The 17,709-nt window shown below is 41.1% G+C and overlaps 1 protein-coding gene across 16 annotated transcripts in view; it reads right to left on the bottom strand.

The window, feature by feature from the left end:
- Positions 1-339: 339 nt before the first annotated feature.
- The window catches only part of Znf532 (zinc finger protein 532), a 118,101-nt gene continuing 100,731 nt past the window's right edge, over positions 340-17,709 (bottom strand). For all 16 annotated transcript variants that reach the window (XM_087192032.1, XM_021239293.2, XM_087192029.1 and 13 more), the window contains 3 exons: positions 6,922-7,034; positions 4,314-4,461; positions 340-2,852 (listed from right to left, as the gene is read on the bottom strand). In XM_087192032.1, the coding sequence (XP_087048158.1) occupies positions 2,358-2,852; positions 4,314-4,461; positions 6,922-7,034 (756 nt within the window). In that variant the 3' untranslated portion in view covers positions 340-2,357. The remainder of the gene's footprint in view (positions 2,853-4,313; positions 4,462-6,921; positions 7,035-17,709) is intronic.

Below are 17,709 nucleotides of genomic sequence, written 5' to 3' on the forward strand. Positions count from 1 at the left end.
TCTTGACTATTAACCTCTTTCCTATGCTCCGTATCTCCTTATCTCTGTGCTGTATTCCAGGTGACTTCCGTAAGATGTGTCTTCCAGTTCAGCGCCAGCTTCGTAAGACTTGACCATCCAGGTTTCCCTCCAGAGCTATAGCACTGTGTAGTGGTTTTTAGTCTGGATTTTAGTTTCTTCGCTTTGGACCAGAGTATTTTAAAAAACTTCCTTATACATTCAACCAGGCATTTAACAGATAGCGATTCTATATTATCAAGCATTTCTGGGTATTTACAAGTGGAAAGACTTTCAGGTTACCTTATAAAAGCCGTAATGCCAAAAACAAAAGTTCTAGTATCATGTTTTACACATACTTTTATTTGTTGAATAAATGAGTATTTGTCCATATGTACATAACCACATAGAGCGAGCACTAGATTTAGAGCAAAATATTTGGGTTCTAATATGCAAAGCCACTTACCAGCTACGAGGGCTTAGGCAAAGAACTTAATCTAAGCTCAGCTTCCTCAACTGTAAAACTAGGCTATACAGACCCATGCGGCCCTCCACACAGGTTTATTGCAAGGTCCAAATGCAGAAACATGTGAAAGTGCTATGGTTACAACTCAGAGCAATACAATATTACTTGGAACAAGTAACAGCAATCAAACTTCAAGTTGAGGAATACTTAATCACACCCTTGGATTGTACTGATGGAGTCAAGAAGGAAGTGACAAATAAGCTGATTATTAACGAGAATGAATATGCCATTCTTCTGAGTGGGAAGAATATGGCAGTATCCTGTAGTCCGTCCCAGCAATTAATCACTTCCTTAACTTCATGAAGATGTCAGAGACCCACCATCAATAACTCTCTCACAGAAGCACAAGGGCCAAATGTCCCACGTTTATTTACATATGAAATGTGTTTAATACAGTTATGATGGATGTAGTGTGTAACACCTGACAGCAGCAAGACCTTCTGAGGAACCGAACACCAACTACATTCTATCATGCAAGTATCTATATATACACAAAAGAATTTCTTTACTTACAAAAAAAAAAAGTACAAAACACGTTCAGGGATAAATACAAGATATAAAATGCAAAAGAAACCACAAAACAATAACCAAAAGAAAACAAAAAACCCCAAACATATATATAACTCTGCCAGAGAACTACAAACAGAAGGGACAGAAGAGTACCTCGCCGATGCTTCAATACGCAGAACTACGGATGTGAGCTGTACTTACTGAAATGACTAAATGAAACCCAGGTGGCTCAGTGCTTCATCTAATGGCCAACTGCAATGTGCAGGCTGCTGCTTTAATAAGTCGGTGGTTAAAGTTGTGCATCCCAACTCTAAGTACCAGAACGTTTGGCAGTAGCACCCAGAACAGGAAACGCCAACTGGTTAGACAGCAAAGGGTTAGGTCAACTGTGACTTTTTTTCCTGTCAAGAGCCAGAGAAGTACTTGATATTCTTAACTGTGTTATAGTTAATAAGTTACAGGACAAAAACCTGACTAGACATCTACTGGTCTAACTACATATTTGTAACTTTTACAGTAGTCTAGCCCTTTCAAAGCTTTATCTCCTTGTGCTCTTAAGTCAGCCTCTATCAGCCTCATTTTTTTCCCTTCAGAATTCCCTTCTTCCCCATTTCGCAAGATGGAAATAAGCAAATCCACACTCCTTACTGGATTCCTGGCCTGTTCTGTCCACTGCTGGGAAGAAGGTCCCTGCAAGGCTGCTTTAAACACACTGGGTTGGGTGCTGGGTTGGTGCGGCCTGAGCCAACCCACCACCCCATGCCCACCCTGGAGTGCAGCTGTCCCAGCCACCCCTGCTCTCGAGTCAGGCCCACTGGGAGTAGTGCTAAGACACTTAGAAGTTCCCAGTGTTGTTGAGACCCACGATCACCTACAATTTATGTAGTGAGTTCTAAAACTTAAAAACCCTAAAAAGGCATTATGTTAGCCTCTGATTAGCGAACCTATTCAAATCTGTAACATACAAAATGGTTTGTCTGAAGTCAGGAACTGCCCCTAAGAACTCTGTTTTAAAGAAACAGTACAAAAAGAAAAATTCTAACCCAAAAAACTCAAAACATTTTCCACTAAATACTGATACAAACATGTAACAAAGAGTATAAAAAGTTATTCGTTTAAATATATACAAACTCTTTTAAACTCAAATACTGTCATAATACTTATGGAGGAGATAATCCGACAGGTGAAGAAGATACACTGAGAGGAAATATATTGCAACAGCCTAGACAGTACTGTTAACTCTATTACACTGCAAACTTTTTGTAACAAAAATGTTTTTTTAATTCCAATGTGGATGGGGATTTTGCTTACAGAACATCTGTGGCTATTTCTCGGCTGAACTCATTCTTTTGGACTTAATGAAGGCCATGCCGTGTGTCCGCATGTGCGTGTTTAAGGCAGCTTCCGTTTCGAAGGTCTTTGCACACACCTTGCACTTCCTGTCTGATGTAGGGCCGTCCGGGGCCTCGTCCTCAGGGCCGGGCTTGTTCTCTTGCTGGCTGTCCTCCCCAGCCCCGTTCTGCTTGGACACTGGCTGGGGCTCCTTGAGCTTGTGCACGATGAAGAGGTGCCGGGACAGGGAGACGTGGGATGTGTAGCAGAGGCCACACTCCCGGCACTGGTAGGACGAGCCATCCGACTTGTGCTGGGGGATGTGCTCATGGAACTGCAGCAGATTCTCAGTGGTGAAGCCGCACACCGCACACTTGTGAACCTTGAACACGTTGATCTTGAGCTTTTTCAGTGGTTGAGTGATGGCTCCTCTGGGAGGTCTGAACTCTAAAACCGGTTCTTCCAACTTCCGCTTGGGACTGGGGACCTTTGGGGGGAAAAAATAGCAAATAACACAACTGGAGCTGCCCTGCTGTGTCTTTAATGAATGACTGGAGCTGCTAGGAAAGTACAGACTGTAAGTGCAGGACTAGGGCTTCTGAAGTCATTCATCTGCTCCGCCAGAGGAGCAGATCCCTTCATCCCACAAACAGGAACCCAGTTACCGTGTCCAGGCATAGGACAGGGCAAACCAAAACAGGCACAGGGATCTAGAGCACACAGGACTCAGGAAAACAAAGCAGGTGGGAGAGGGCATGCTGGGGAGAGCAGAGGTATGGTATATGGGGCCAGGGAGGGCTGTGGTAAAGGTGGACAGGAACCTCATTCAGGGAAAGAAAGGAGTTAGCCCCAGGGAGTAGGAAGCCACACCCCGCCTCGGCCCCACGTTCTGGGGACAGCAGGGTGACTAGAGGGGCAGAGTGGCCCCAGGGAGGACAGGAGGCAAGGTCTGGAGAGGCAGAGGAGGAGCTCATGTGACAGAACACATCAGGCTCTTGTTTTCATCATGACTAAGCAGGGAGCTGCTGCTCCCACCCCCAGCAACTCCTCTTGCAGCCTCTTCATTTGTCTTTCTCCTCCATTCCAGCTTTCCTAATCCCTGCCCATATCAAATCCTCCACAAGTCCAAGCCCAAGTGACATTTCCTCTCCATTCCCTGTGGTCCAGCTTTCTCTGCCCTGTGCCTAAGCTCTCTTTGCACGCATGTTCTTTTAACTTCTGTGGGGAAGGACTAGGTCTTGATGTGACACTAGTCTGATGAACTTTTTACACAACGATTAACTCCTTTGAAAGCAGTTTTTGGTGAATTTCTTTATCTAAGTGCTTTCAAGGTGTAGCGTGGCACCAAAGCCAGCGATGGCTGCTGAATGGTGGCTTCCCTTAACTCCAACAGCACATGGTATACACTATGCCTTGTACACAGGCTCACAGAATATGAGGGTAAGGCCTGGGGGCTGGAGATTAACTCAATAGTAGAGCACTTACCTAACACATGCAAGGCCCAGAGTTCAGTCCCCAGCACCACAAAAAAGGGTGGGAGGACATAAGTTTGTGGTTTTATCCTTTATCGCTACAAAGAACTAAGGAATCACCTAATTGTTATTAGGAACCTATCACCACTGACATACTATCAAAAGAAGAATCTGTCTTTAATACATTCCTCTAGCTAAAAGACAACTTCCCTAAATCATCATAAAATTTTTAAGTTATATAAGCAAGTAGATCCCTAAAGCTGTTTCTGGAAGGGCACAGAACAAACTTAGCAAGTTACCCTTCAGGAGAAGCTGAGGGGTCAAAATGGCTGTAGAGGGGATTATCCACTGTTTTATACTTATATATAATCTGAATTTGTTAAACTGTAACCATAGTCAAAGGTAGATGAAGAGAATGCATAGAGAAAACAAGTCAACAGAGCTTCACTGTGAAGAAAAGAGCTATAATGTTTAACCTTGGTGTCTTCCTTTATTTCGGTTTCTTCCTCATTGCTGGCTTCAGTCATTTCTTTCACATCCGGATCCTTGATTCCGTGCATCAGCTGGATGTGCTTCTCCAGCATCAGCCGCTTAGTGAAGGTCCGCCGGGAGTCGGGGCAGTGCCTGCAGGGCACAGACAGGGAGAGAGACCACTCTGCTACAGTAGACCGCCTAGAGCTGGAGGGCCTGTGTGACAGCCCCCGGAATTCACAGAAGGCCACCATGAGCTAGATTAACACCAGTGGCTCAAAGAGAAACAAGCAATGTTGCTATGAGTCATAGTTCCCAGTTTGTGAAAAAGGTTTTGAAGAAATGTAAAAATGCTTTTTTGTAAAAAGCACTGTTGGTGCAGAACTAGACTAATTTGCTTCAGTTGGAATATTTTCTAGGTTTAGTCAAAGTATGACTTAATTTTAAAGTGCTGAATATTACATTTCCGAAGTTTTCTTTACAACAACACAGAACACCTTCAGAATTTACACCATGACTGACCCATCAGGCGGAGGACAGTGCCTCCTGGGCCTGCCATGCTGTTGTTAATTCCCCTGTCCACTCTGCTGTGATGAGACAGAGCCTCTAGCCCAGACTTCTTACCAAAACACAGATGTAACCTGAGTCTTTATCACCACAGCACTTGAACAGGTTTGCTCACTGAATACACATTCCCAAAGTACATGGATCAGCAAAAGGGTGCTTCTTTCTCAAGTACACATAGGCTCAAATGTAGAAAACTGAGAGACCAATTCTTTCAGTTTTCATTTTGTCTTGTGCTAAAAATATCGTAATTATGAAGGTAGTTTGTTTGAAAGATAGGAGTTTACTGTTTTCTTAAATCAGGCCAAAAACAGTTTTAAAGAGGCTCATGACCATTATGATGATGGACACTATGCATCACATCAAAAGTACCACTGCAATGAAGGAGGATGAAAAGCATGGTCTTATTTTGAACCAAATCTGCTTTCAAATAATGACTGGCCCAAATCTTGACCTTCTTTGGGGCAGTGGCAGGACATGAGCTCTTGATCCATGAAGAGATTTTTGCTGGCAGTAAATTAAGTAGGAAGTCTTGGCATCTTACTGCCTTACAGTGACTTCACATGGAAAGAAACAAAACCTTTCAGTAAAGGATTATGGCTGAGCAGACTCCTTTCTCTCCTTTCTCAGCCCAGGGCATCCTAAATTCTCATTCTTTTAATTCAGTCTCAACATAGACTATTTATGGAGCACTGTCACCTCACCAAAATCACTTTACCTCTTTGATTTCATTCCTGTTTGGCTACCTAGGAAACTTTCCCTAATAACCAAGCCCCACTGAACTTTCCCTGGGGTGACAGTCAGCTTCATGTCTGTCCCTGTGCGCAAGGCCCACAGCACCTGCTCTGACCCTGTTTGTGTGGCCTTACACACTGGCTCTCCATATTTGAGGTCCTAGAGATCTCTCTGATGAAAAGTACCTTGTTCTACCAACTCCCTTGAGTGGGTAGCAAAGATTGTCCACTAACAATGACATGACACATCTGGTCTTCACATCCAGAGAGGCAGTTTGTGACTGGCCACTGAGGCATGAGACTTTACAGCCCCACTCAGTCCCTCACATGTGTCTGGTCTCAGCCAATGTACCGCCAAAGGGCCCAGGACCTGGTCTGGACTGGGCCCTTTCCAGGCTTCCTCTGAAACTGAATAAACTTACCTGCCAAGTCAATCTACAATGCTGCCCAATTGCTACGGGCAGGGACAAGGACATCCCTACTGCCTACCCACAAACCCCTCCCAACTCTCAGTAATAAAAATGTCACTAAATATTATAAAAGCCTAATGTACATGGTCTATGCAAGTGAGTTGAGCCAATCAATAAAACTGTATGCCAAAATAGAATACAGTTAAGAAATTTAATCTAAAACCTGGAACAGAGGATGAAGAGTCAAAAAGTTAATGGTAAAATATGAAAACACATGGATGCACATTGAAGCCATACTCTTAGATGAAATAAATAGCACACATGTGTAAATACTGAATAGTTTCTCTGGTGTGAGAAACTGAAAGTGTAAATAAGGACTAAATGTATAATAGATAATGAGAAAAGGAAGAATAGGTCTAAAGGACTAGGGGAAGTGGGAGGGGTAGGGGAAAGGAAAGAAGGGAAAAGAAAAAATATGAGCACATGAAAAAAATGGAAACAGCCTGTAAATAGGGAAGGGTGGAAGGGTGAAGGGAGGGCAGGGGAATGGGGAAAACATAAGAACCAAGATACATCATGTAAAGGTACAAGTTCCCAATGATGAACGTAACTGTATTGTATACCTAAAATGTACCAATACACTTAATGGGAAAAAAAACCGAAAACACAGCTGCAAACGGTGGTGCACACCTATAATCTCAGCTAACTGAGAGGCTGTGGCAGGAAGATCAAAAGCTTGAGGTCAGTCTGAACAATTTAGCAAGAAATTGTCTCAAACTGCGAAGAACTAGGTATTCCCTGAATTTAATCTCCAGTACAACAAAAGCAAACAGAACAAAACAAAAACCTTCAAAAGGTGCTGACAACCCTTTCACTTTGCTTCCATGTTAGAAATCATGACTTACGAGCAGGTATAAACTTTCCTGATGCCTTTGTGCTTGATCCTATTATGGCGGCACAGGCTGTGGGAGGAGCTGAAAGACTTGTCACATTGGCGGCAAGGATGCTTCTTCATTTGCTATCAAGAGAGAGGAGAAGGTCACTTAAAACAATAGCAATTTTAAGAACTCTCATATGCTATAAGCTCATCGTTACTTAGGAATACACTAACAAAACCAAAAGGTCCTTTTTAAAAAACGTAGTTAAAATGAGGGCAGCTCTGGGGTAACCATGAAGGGGCTAACTTCAGGAGGGTGGGATAAACAGAGAAAGAAATTACATTCTGTCCCCAGGCACTTATGTTTTAATGCAAATGTCCAAGAATATTTAATAGAGAACATTAGTGTCTTTTTATGCAAAGAGTGCTATTTTAAAAAATGAGACAATATATGAAAACACTACATTTAGAAAATAAAGCCATTACATATTTGTTGTCAATAGAAAGAGCATGCCCCCTTATCCAATGTTAAATTAGACATGTCAAATTAAATCCCTGGCTAGTTACAATTCATTATATCATGGAAGAGTTTTCTAGAAGTCCTTTTGTTTTACCTAATACCATTTGATTATCTCAGGAACACAGAATTTTGAAGCCACTTTAAGGAAGCTGTCAGTATGTGTAGCTGATAGGTAAGAAAGCAAGCTCGCACATTTGCATACAAGCCTTCAAGCTCCTAACCCTAACTTTGTTCGTATTTAAAAGTTTCCCACTTGGCTAAGAGATAATTACATTAATTAGATGTATTTCTGCATAGAACTTATGAAATACATTAGCAGCTTAACTTTAAATTCTTTGAGTACGACATACATAGTATGGAATAAACAATGTCATATCACAAGGAAATTAAATCATAACAGCTGTCACTCATGAATGGAACAAAATTGGCTTAACCCTCACTAAAAATAAGGTGGAAGTGGCAATCAGTCCTCGTGTGTGATAATACCACTATTCTTGGCAGTCAGAGATAAGTAAACAAGTGCAAGATAAGTGATAAATATTTTTTAAAACTTTTTATTAACCAGCTGACAAGAATGTTTTAAATTGGCAAGCAAACCTATTTAAGTGGTGAAAGTTTGGCGCTAGATAACCAAAGATTGGGTGGCACCTGTTTCTGCCATTCACCATCATGTGTCCTAGATCGTGTGACCCAGGGACAGTTACTCAACCTATCAGCAGCACCCCCCCCCCGCCAATGTGAGGTGCGGGTGCAATATTATCTTCCTCAAGGGGTGCTGCAGGAAGATAGGAAACAAGGGAAAGGGAACATAGAAAAGTGACTAAAGTTACGTGTCCAAATTTCACTTAAAGAGTGGGAAACTGTCTTTTTAGTAAAGCAAACTAGTCCAATAGTGACATGAAAGGTTCTTGAACCCAAAGGGAGGAATTTTGTCCTGTTAAAAATTACAATTTTATCAGTGTTTTTACTGTTTTTCTAAGCATAAAATCCTGCCTCTGAGACATGCTGCTCCTGTTCCCAAAGGTATTCCTTCATAACAACTTTTCATCACACACAATAGACCATTAGTAACCCTTGGTCTATTTATGCAGCCAAAAATGAGTAAGAGGCAACAAGTCTTTATTTTGGAATAAAACAAGAACAGAATCATTAACAAACAATATTTCAATAATAACATTTAAAAATCAAATACCTAATCCCTTTTAACTTTGTGTATATTAGAATAACAATAGTAGTCCAAAGAGTCAAAACACAAAAACAAGAGAGTTTTGGCAAATAACAGATGCAGGGGATGGAAATGTGTCTTTCTAGCAGTTTAACAGGGTGAGAGGCAAGGCCCCAGAGAAAGGGCAATTGGATTCTCTGAGGTGAACGGTTTAATATTCTCTTTCTACTGAGTAGATACATTAATATCAAAGCAAAAGTCTAATGGAGGACATCCTCTGTGGACAGTGGAGAAAAGCAGCACAGCTGGGTGAGCAGACAACATATGAGGTACCTACTTCTCCTCATCTCAGTCCCAAAACGGAGCAGAGCTTCAGATCAGGGGCGGAAGCTGAGAGGATGAGAGGTGTAAATACTGGTTTCTAGGTCAAGCCTGCCAAGCTCCCATTACCCAACACCACAAATGACTGGGGGGAGGGTTGCCAGAAATTGAACCCCGAGCCTAGGGTATATGAAGCAAGCACTTTAGCACTGATTTTCTTCTCTGTAAAAATTTAAATACTAATTTATTCAAGGTGCTTGCGTTTATTTTCATAATTTTTATCTTCAATGTTATAAATTTATTAACTACTACTCAATGACAGAAAACAATTCTTAAAAGTCAAAAATGGAAAAACTGTGTGAAGAAAGTATAAAGCCCATTTTGTTTCCAATATTTTTAAGGCCATTTGCTTGTCTGGCTCCAGTGTAATGGAAGTTGATACTGAGTGAACCAGGACTTTGAGTTTCTAGTTATGTACACTTAAAAAAGGAACATGTTTTCTCACTCAATTCTGAGTTGTTTCATTCATTTTTAAATGGAACTCTGAAGGAACAGCTAATGTATAAGCTGTCAAAAGTCCCAAAATTCACATAAAATTTTGGCATATAATACCAAATAAAACAAACATGGGATCCCTCAACATCCTTTCTAATCTCTTTCCCTCTCTCTCCCCCACCCCTCTCTTTCTCTCTTTCTTGCAGTGGTGGGGTACTGGGAATTGAACCCAGAGGGTACTGAGCTGCAGCCCCACCCTTTTTGAGACATGATCTCACTAAACTGCCTTGAAGTTGCAATCCTCCTGCCTCAGCCTCCAGAGTATTTGGGATTACATGTCTTTACAAGATATGATCAAAAAGCTGGTGGGTGCTGCTGCCGAGTGCCATTCAACAGGCAGGTAAGCTTGTAACAACACTGTGATATGTCCTGTTCCAGTTTATTCACCAGATCTGGGACTTGTGATTCCAGCTCTTCCTGAAGTGAAAATGGCCATGAAAGGTCAATGTTTACAACTGATTCAGGACATCAAGGCAGCCATGACAGCCTAAGAAAGACACTCATGAAAGAGGACTTTCAGAACTGCTTCAGAAAGTGGTAAGAATGATGGGGTGTATTCAAAGTGAAGGGGAGCATTTTGGAGGGGAATAAGGGTAATGTGTCTTTTACTATAATAAAATTTTTAAAAACTGTTTTAAACTTTCACCATATTTTCTGATCACAACATAGGTATCTGGCAAGACATCCACTTCACCATATCACCTGCAAGAGGTATCTGCCTCACACCAACATACACAGAGCCTCCTTAACTGTCAAACACCCAGAAACAGCCACAAACTTCCTATTAAAGGGTACACAATTTTCGTAGGCCATGCTGACACATGCTCTTCAGCTCTGCTGTAACATTTTATGAAAAGAAAAGACCAAACCAATTATGTGATTTAAATATATCTCAACACCAGCTCCTCGGTGGTTAACTCCTAAGAATCTGAACTCTTCCACCTAGGAGTCTGTTCTGTTACTCAGTCCCCTCGCCCTTTATTGCTGGGGACTGAGATACATTTCAAGTGTCCCCACAGATGCCTTGAAATCTCAGATAGTACCAAATCCTGCCAAACATATACCATTCTTTTTCCTATATAGGTGGCTCCCTTGACTTACAATGGAGTGTGTCCAAACAAACCCAGCTTAAGTGGAAAATGCATTTAATGCCCCAGTAAATCTATAATGTTGAAAAGTTGCAAGTCAAACCATGGTAAGTTGGATAGTTTGTACGTGCATACATATGATAAAGAAGATTAACTGATAAACTAAGCACAGTAAGAGATTAACAACAACTAAAACACAACAGTTGTAATAATACACTGTAATAAAAGTTAGCTGCTGTATGTGTTTCTCTCTAAAGATTTCACTGTACTTCAGCTTCTCACCTAAACAAAGCACTTTCCAACTTCTCTTTGGCATATCTGAGCTGCCAGTTTCACTACTCTTGCACTTTGGAGCCACTATTAGTAAAACAGAATTACCCGAATACAAGCAATATAAAGCCATACCCAAGACAACAGGTAAATATGCAGTGTGGATACCCTGGACAAAGGGGTGATTCAGTTTCTGGGTGAGATGGCACAGTACAGCACATAATGTAATCAGGCTACCCAGAATGGTGCAATTGAAAATGTGCCTTCTTTGTATCTGGCATCTTCTACTTTATATTCAAACTGCAGTTGACCATGGATAACTGAAGGCTCAGAAAGTGAAACTAGATGTGGGGGGCACTACTGTACTTAAATAAAGAAACCTGAAAATATGTAAGAAACTTGGTGATTATGGGTGCTAAGGGTAGGATGAGGCTTCGTTGTATTTTTTCATGTTTGGTTTTTTGAACCATGTGAATACAGCACATACCAAAAAAAAACATCAGGAGGCTGAGGCAGGAGGACTGCCATGAGTTTGAGGCCAATCTGGGTTACATGTGAGCTCAAGACCAGCCTGAACTACATAGCGAGACCCTGTCTCAAAACACGCCCCCTCCAAATTAAAGTTAGGCTTACCCTGAAGTATAACTTACAAAACATAACATTCACCTTTTTTAAAGTATAGCTCTGAGGGTTTTTTTGTGGTTGTTTTTTGTTTTGGTACCAGGGATCGAACTCGGGTCCTTGCGCTTGCACAGCAGGCGGCAAAACCACTGAGCTAAATCCCCAGCCCAAAAGCTCTGAGTTTTGACAAATGGATACAGTTGAGTAACTGCCGTGGTACTCACGATACATAATAGACACATTATCCCTAAGAATCCATGAGCCCCTTCATAATCAACCCCCTCCTCTTAAGTCTGGCTCATGACAATCATTGCCAATTTTGTATCCCTCTAGTTTTGCTTTTCCATCTGTCACATACATGGGACTCCACAGCAGGGAGCTTTCTATGTCTGCCTCCTTCACTCAGCGCCATAGGTTGATAATTCAGTTTCTGTTCATTTTCACTGCATGGAGGTTATCCCACTGTTTGGATGTACCCCAGCTTGCTGACCCCTCTGCCAGTGATGAATGTCTAGGTTGTTTCTAACTTTTGGAAATAATGAATAAAGTGACTGTAGACCTTCCCACACAGTGTTTTGGGTGGGCATGTGATTTCACTTTTCTTCGACAGATACTGGAACAAGGTTACTGAGCCACATGGTAAGTTCAATAAGAAACTGGCAGACTACTCTGCATTTCCACTGGCCCAGGAAAACAGCTTCAGCTGCCCTGTATCCTTCTCAAAATTTGGTGCCACCCTTTTATTTCAGTCCTTCTAAAGGGCAGCTAGTGGTGTTTCATTATGGCTTTAATTAGCTTTTATCTAATGACTTATGGTATTAAGGTTTAAAATAAAGTTTCAATTAATAGATAAAACATCTATCTACACAGTGTACCAAAAGAAAAACCCTGACCATGACAAGTTTTGATTTCCATAAAAGTAATGTCTGGGCATTTTTACTCCTCCATAAGCTCCTTGAGAACAGAAACTGTGACTTACTCTTGTATCCTTGCTTTGTAGCACAGAGAATATACTTAGTCTTTAAGAATAAATAAAGAATAACTGAATATATCATTATCAGAAATAGCGATAGTTGTGCATAATAATCAAAAAGTAAACTCAGGTAAAAAACAAACTTAGAGCAAACAATGCTTATTTTCCTGAAGACGGGTCACATCAGCATGTTTGCATGCAGATAAGAGGAATAGGAGAGGTGAGAGAGGAGTCAATGGGCAGGGAGGTGGGGAGGGGTCAGGCAGAGGAATAGCAGCTCTTCCCACAAGACAGGACCCCAGGCCCTGTCCCTAGACAGGTGCAAAGCTTATTAAGCCTATGGTGGGTCGGGGAGGAAGAGACCAGGAAATTGGGGAAATTCCAGTTCCAAAGTGAAATTGTATGGCACATCTAGATACACTGCCCTTCAATTTCTTTCTTATTATAAAAGTAATGAATGTATATTGCAAAATAAAATAAACATGAAAGAAGGCTTTTAACCTCACCATAGTCAATTTCTAGTTACTGTATATCTGTCCCATTTCTTTTCTAAATACATGTATATATTTGTATTTGAGTCTATATCATAGATTTTAGCCCATTTTTTTCCACTCAAAAACTGAACACATCTACATATGTTTTAATATTTCTATTTCTTCTTAATGCCTGCAGAGTATTCCATTCCATAAATGGGCTGTAATTTATCTTCTATTACTGATTTGGGTTGTTTCAGTTTTTTCATAATTACAGATACAAATTTCTGTAGTCCACCAATTATTCCTGAAAGTAGTCTAAATCTAGCTTAGTTAGAAGCTGTGAAAACATTCAAGACTCTTTGATACTCTCTGCCACTGGTACTTGTTCACTAAGAGTCTCCAGCCAAGATCACTATTTAACTCCAACAAAGTGATCAGTAAAATGTATTTCACTTTTTTCCAGTGTCCAATAATGTTGAACACCCATCTATGTATTCCTTGGTCTGTGTTTCTTTAGTGAACTGCCCAATCATATAGTTTATGTAGTTTTCTATTTCTACTAACTGGGAAAGACTTGGGGAGAAACAGGGTTAGTGATAGGGAGGAATCAAGAGTTACATTTTGGATATGCTAACTTAAAGGAGCCCACTGGAGCTCTAAGCAAAAATGCTGAGCAGGGGGAAAGGAAGGTTGAACAGACTCTGAGGTACATGGACCATGGTGAGGGAGGGAGGGATGTCCTTGTATGATGAGAATATACCAGAGAGTGTGAGTGGAGGAGTCACGTGACCAACACATTAGCTAGGGTCATTCTGACTGCCAAGCACGGAAGCTAGGAAACCAGTGACAAAGCTGCATTGCAACAATCTAGGGGTGACATCATGTGCCCTGGACTTAGAACCTAGAGAAGGTGAAGCTAAATGGGTGTATCTGGTAGGATTAGTGCAGGTGCTCAACGTGGATGACAAAGGAGAGAGTAACAAAGATCAAGAATAATTCTAAATTTTTTTGGACTAGGCATCTGGTAGGAGTGTTGCCAGTTACTGAGAAAGATGGGGAGAAACAGGGTTAGGAACGGAGAGGAATTAAGAGTTACACATTTTACATATGCTAACTTCAAAAGCCCACTGGCAGTCTAAGCAGAGATGTTAAACAAGTGGTCAGATTCAAGTCTGGGACTCCAGACAGTTCCACATCAGAGATACAAACCCAGGAACATTCACAGACTGGATGGATGGGAAAGACTGAGCAGGGGTTATCGATGAGGCAGGAAGAAAACCAAGAGAAAATGGTATCCTAGAGGCCTGTCAATAAGCATTTCAGTGGACAACTGCTTCGGACAGGCCACATAACTCAGCCAAAACTCCTGGGCCTGGTGACATGGAAGTCACTAGAGACTCTCACAAGATTGTACTGATAAAATGGGAAGAAGACCAGAGGCTCAGTGGGAGAACAGAGAGGGGTGATAAGGGTAGGAAGGTACTTCAGGAAGATTGGCTGTCAGGGAGGCAGAGGAATAAAACAGCATAACAGGTTAAGAGATATGATAGCATACTTTATGATTTTGAGAATGACTAGGAAAAGCTTAAGATGCAGGAGAGAGAACAAGTGTGGCTGTAATGCACTGGGATGGTCAACAAAGGGGCTGCAGATAAAGGCACACAGAGTTACCCTTAGATTAAAGAGGACCAAGTATGTGAATTCAGATACTAGAAGGTTTTCTTTATGTGTACTGCCAAATCCAAATTTTCTGGTTTCCATGACTAGCCATGACTTAATGGAAATAGAAATTCATTCTTTCCTTCCCCTCCGGACACAGCCTCCATTCTTCCTGAGCCCATTCAAACCCTTTCCAGCCTTACACTGGGTGACCACTCGGCTCTGTGACCTCTCCAGCCATCACAGTCCCCTCCTCCTCTTGTCCATATCCCACACAGCTGCCCGAGCAAACTGCTGGAAACTAACATCTTGATGGCTCACTTCTCTCTGTAGCTTTAAGGAGTGATGTCCTTGGACCTGCCCAGTCCCCAACCCCAACCTCTGTCCTCACAATATCTAGCATGTGATGCTCAAACTATTAGCAGCCGCTGACCACATCATGTGGCTTGTACCACATCCCCACTCTTCTGGCTGCTTGGCACATGGGCAAATCCCTCTTGGGTATCTGACAAACACCCTCTCACCAGTCTTTCTTCTGCTAATCCCCCACAGAAGTCACCCTCAAACTCTGCTTCCTTGTCTCCAATTCTTCTCTGCCATCTGTCACACTGAATTTTATTTTTTCATACAAGTCTCTCCTCCTCTGACCTCTGTGAAGGCCAGACTGTATTTTATTATTCACTCTAGTCATAGGACCTCAACAGCACCAAGCTGAAAGTGGAATTCTAAGCAGCTCTCATTTAGCAGTTAATTATATACCAACTTGTGATTCTTCTAAGTCACCCAGCTCTTAAAAGAGTTTTAGCTTTTATAATGTTTCTCTTTTTACCAAACTAATCATCTGTAGGGCATGACTTCATTTAGACTATTCATAGCAAATGCTATGCAATTTAGTAAATATTTGTTGAATAAAAGAGGGAGGTACATTCAGAAGAACAAACATGCTTAAAAGTTAAACATCCCCAGGGTGTGAATGAATGGCCTTTTTTCAGTTTCAGAAGCACACATTATACCTATAACATGCAAGTATCCAGATAAAACAAAAGAATGCAGCAAAAAAAGAAAACAGAAGGGAAAGGGAAAAGAAACAGAGGCTGAACATCCCTAATCCAAAAATCAACTAGTAAAATCTATGCAAACATTCCAAAATTTTTAAAAAATAACGATCTGAAACATACATACTTCTAGTCCCAAATATTTTGGAAAAGGGATACTCTACATGTAGCATACACTGGTAAACTGGGCCGGGGATTTAGATCTCAGTGGTTTCGCCACCTGCTGCACAAACGCAAGGACCTGAGTTCGATCCCTGGTACCAAAAAAAAAAAAAAAGAGTGCTTTCGCCGCCTGCTGTGCACTGATAAACTTGAACAGGGTCCTCCACCACCACCACCACCACCGAGGACTGAACTCAGGACCTTGCACTTGCGAGGCAGGCATGGCGCCACTGAACTAAATCCCCAGCCCTTGAATAGGTTTTTGTGGGGAGGGGCGTGGTGAGACAGGCTTTCCCTATGAAGTTGAAGCTAGCCTTGAACTCAGTGTATTTAATACAGCCCAGGCTGCCCTCAGCCTCCTAAGTGCTGTGATTATAGGCACGCACCACCATACCTGGCTTGAACAGGTTTGTTTGTTTGTTTTTTAAAATCTGTAATATATGTTCTATAAAGTAAGTCAGATTTTCTACAAAATAAAAATAACTAATATAAATGACTTCAATAAAGTTGATTTTTTAAAAAACTCACTTGAGTATGGTATTGCTAGCATACTTATTAAATAAAAGTTATAATTTTCACTCAGATGCTTCAAGCTTTTCATCAAGAAAACAAAAACTACTACTTCATAGGAATTAAAGTTTCTCATTAAAAACAGCTCTGAGTCTGTCATGTAGACACTATCAGCAAAGCTTGCTCTCCAGGGCAGACAAAAATTTATGGACAAAGATTTATCACTGAAATTAAATGGTAGCAAACATGTTCAAGGAATACTATGGGGATCTTGTTCCTTCATGAATAGGAGAAGAATAATACTGGAATGGTGGGAAGGCAAGGGATTGTGCCCATCATGTGAGAAGCCTTGGGACGAGTTTAAATAATGGCTCAGCAGAGAATACAGATATTCTCTCCAAACGGCCTGTTTCACCATGATGTAAAAATTGGGTCGTGTACATTTTTATGTTAAACTTTTTGTTAAATACATTTTGGTAATAGTTAAACAATTAAAAAGGTTTCTCATTTATTCCTATTTGATCTGGGTATAATCAATATATGCCTGCAGAACTGGAAAGCTTTAGCTCCTGTTACATAAATATAACCACCAGCTAAACATGGTAAATTGTAGGAAATAAACCTGCTTGCCCAAGCCACCAGTGCTCTCTTAGCAAGTGATCTTACACACACAAGTAGCCTTTCCCTGAAGTGTGGAGTGCTGTGGGTCATAAACTCTAAAGTCCTCACTGAGGGAATTTAACACCTTTGGCACTGTTGAGATCTTGCAATTCCAATTTCACTGTATCTAAGAATAGACATGGGAGTGTTTTTGGTGTACACAGCACAGCAAATTCAAACTGTCTACATGTGAATGCTTTAGGAAACAGAATTTTTTAGTACTAAAATTAACCAGGCCATCCAGGTTTCTACAAATTATAACTGAGTGGTTATGGGGAAATATTTAGGCACAGAGTATGAGTTTAGACCACAGGTCAAGCTTTTTCTGTACAGTGCCAGAATATAAACATATCAGGCTTTGCAGGCTGTAAACTACTCAATTCTGCCCTTGCAGTTTGGAACCAGGAAATAATACATAAGTGAATGAACACGGCTGTGCTTCAACAAATTATTTACAAAAACAGGTGCAAGCCTGTGAAATGTAGTCTGCCACTCCTTGATTTAGACCATTGTCTCATATTCAATAGAAAACAGGTAAGTCAGAGTCATCTAGAACCAAATCTATTTAACGAAGTAGACAATCTAGGTAAAACAAGTCATAAATTATAAGGCAAGGGGGATGCTTGCATTGTTTCATGTAATACGGTCTGTACAGGTTGTAAGTATTAGCAATATAATTGTAACGTGCCTAGATTTTTGAGGTGACAACTTTGAAATGAACTGTGTTCATAACAAATATGTGCTTGTTGCTATGCTTGTTTAAAACAAAACAAAACCAAGT

This window comes from Heterocephalus glaber, unplaced genomic scaffold (assembly GCF_053883595.1).
Source record: "Heterocephalus glaber isolate CG9 unplaced genomic scaffold, H.glaber_assembly_v1.0 deba00000331, whole genome shotgun sequence".
In the NCBI taxonomy this organism is placed as follows: domain Eukaryota; kingdom Metazoa; phylum Chordata; class Mammalia; order Rodentia; family Bathyergidae; genus Heterocephalus; species Heterocephalus glaber.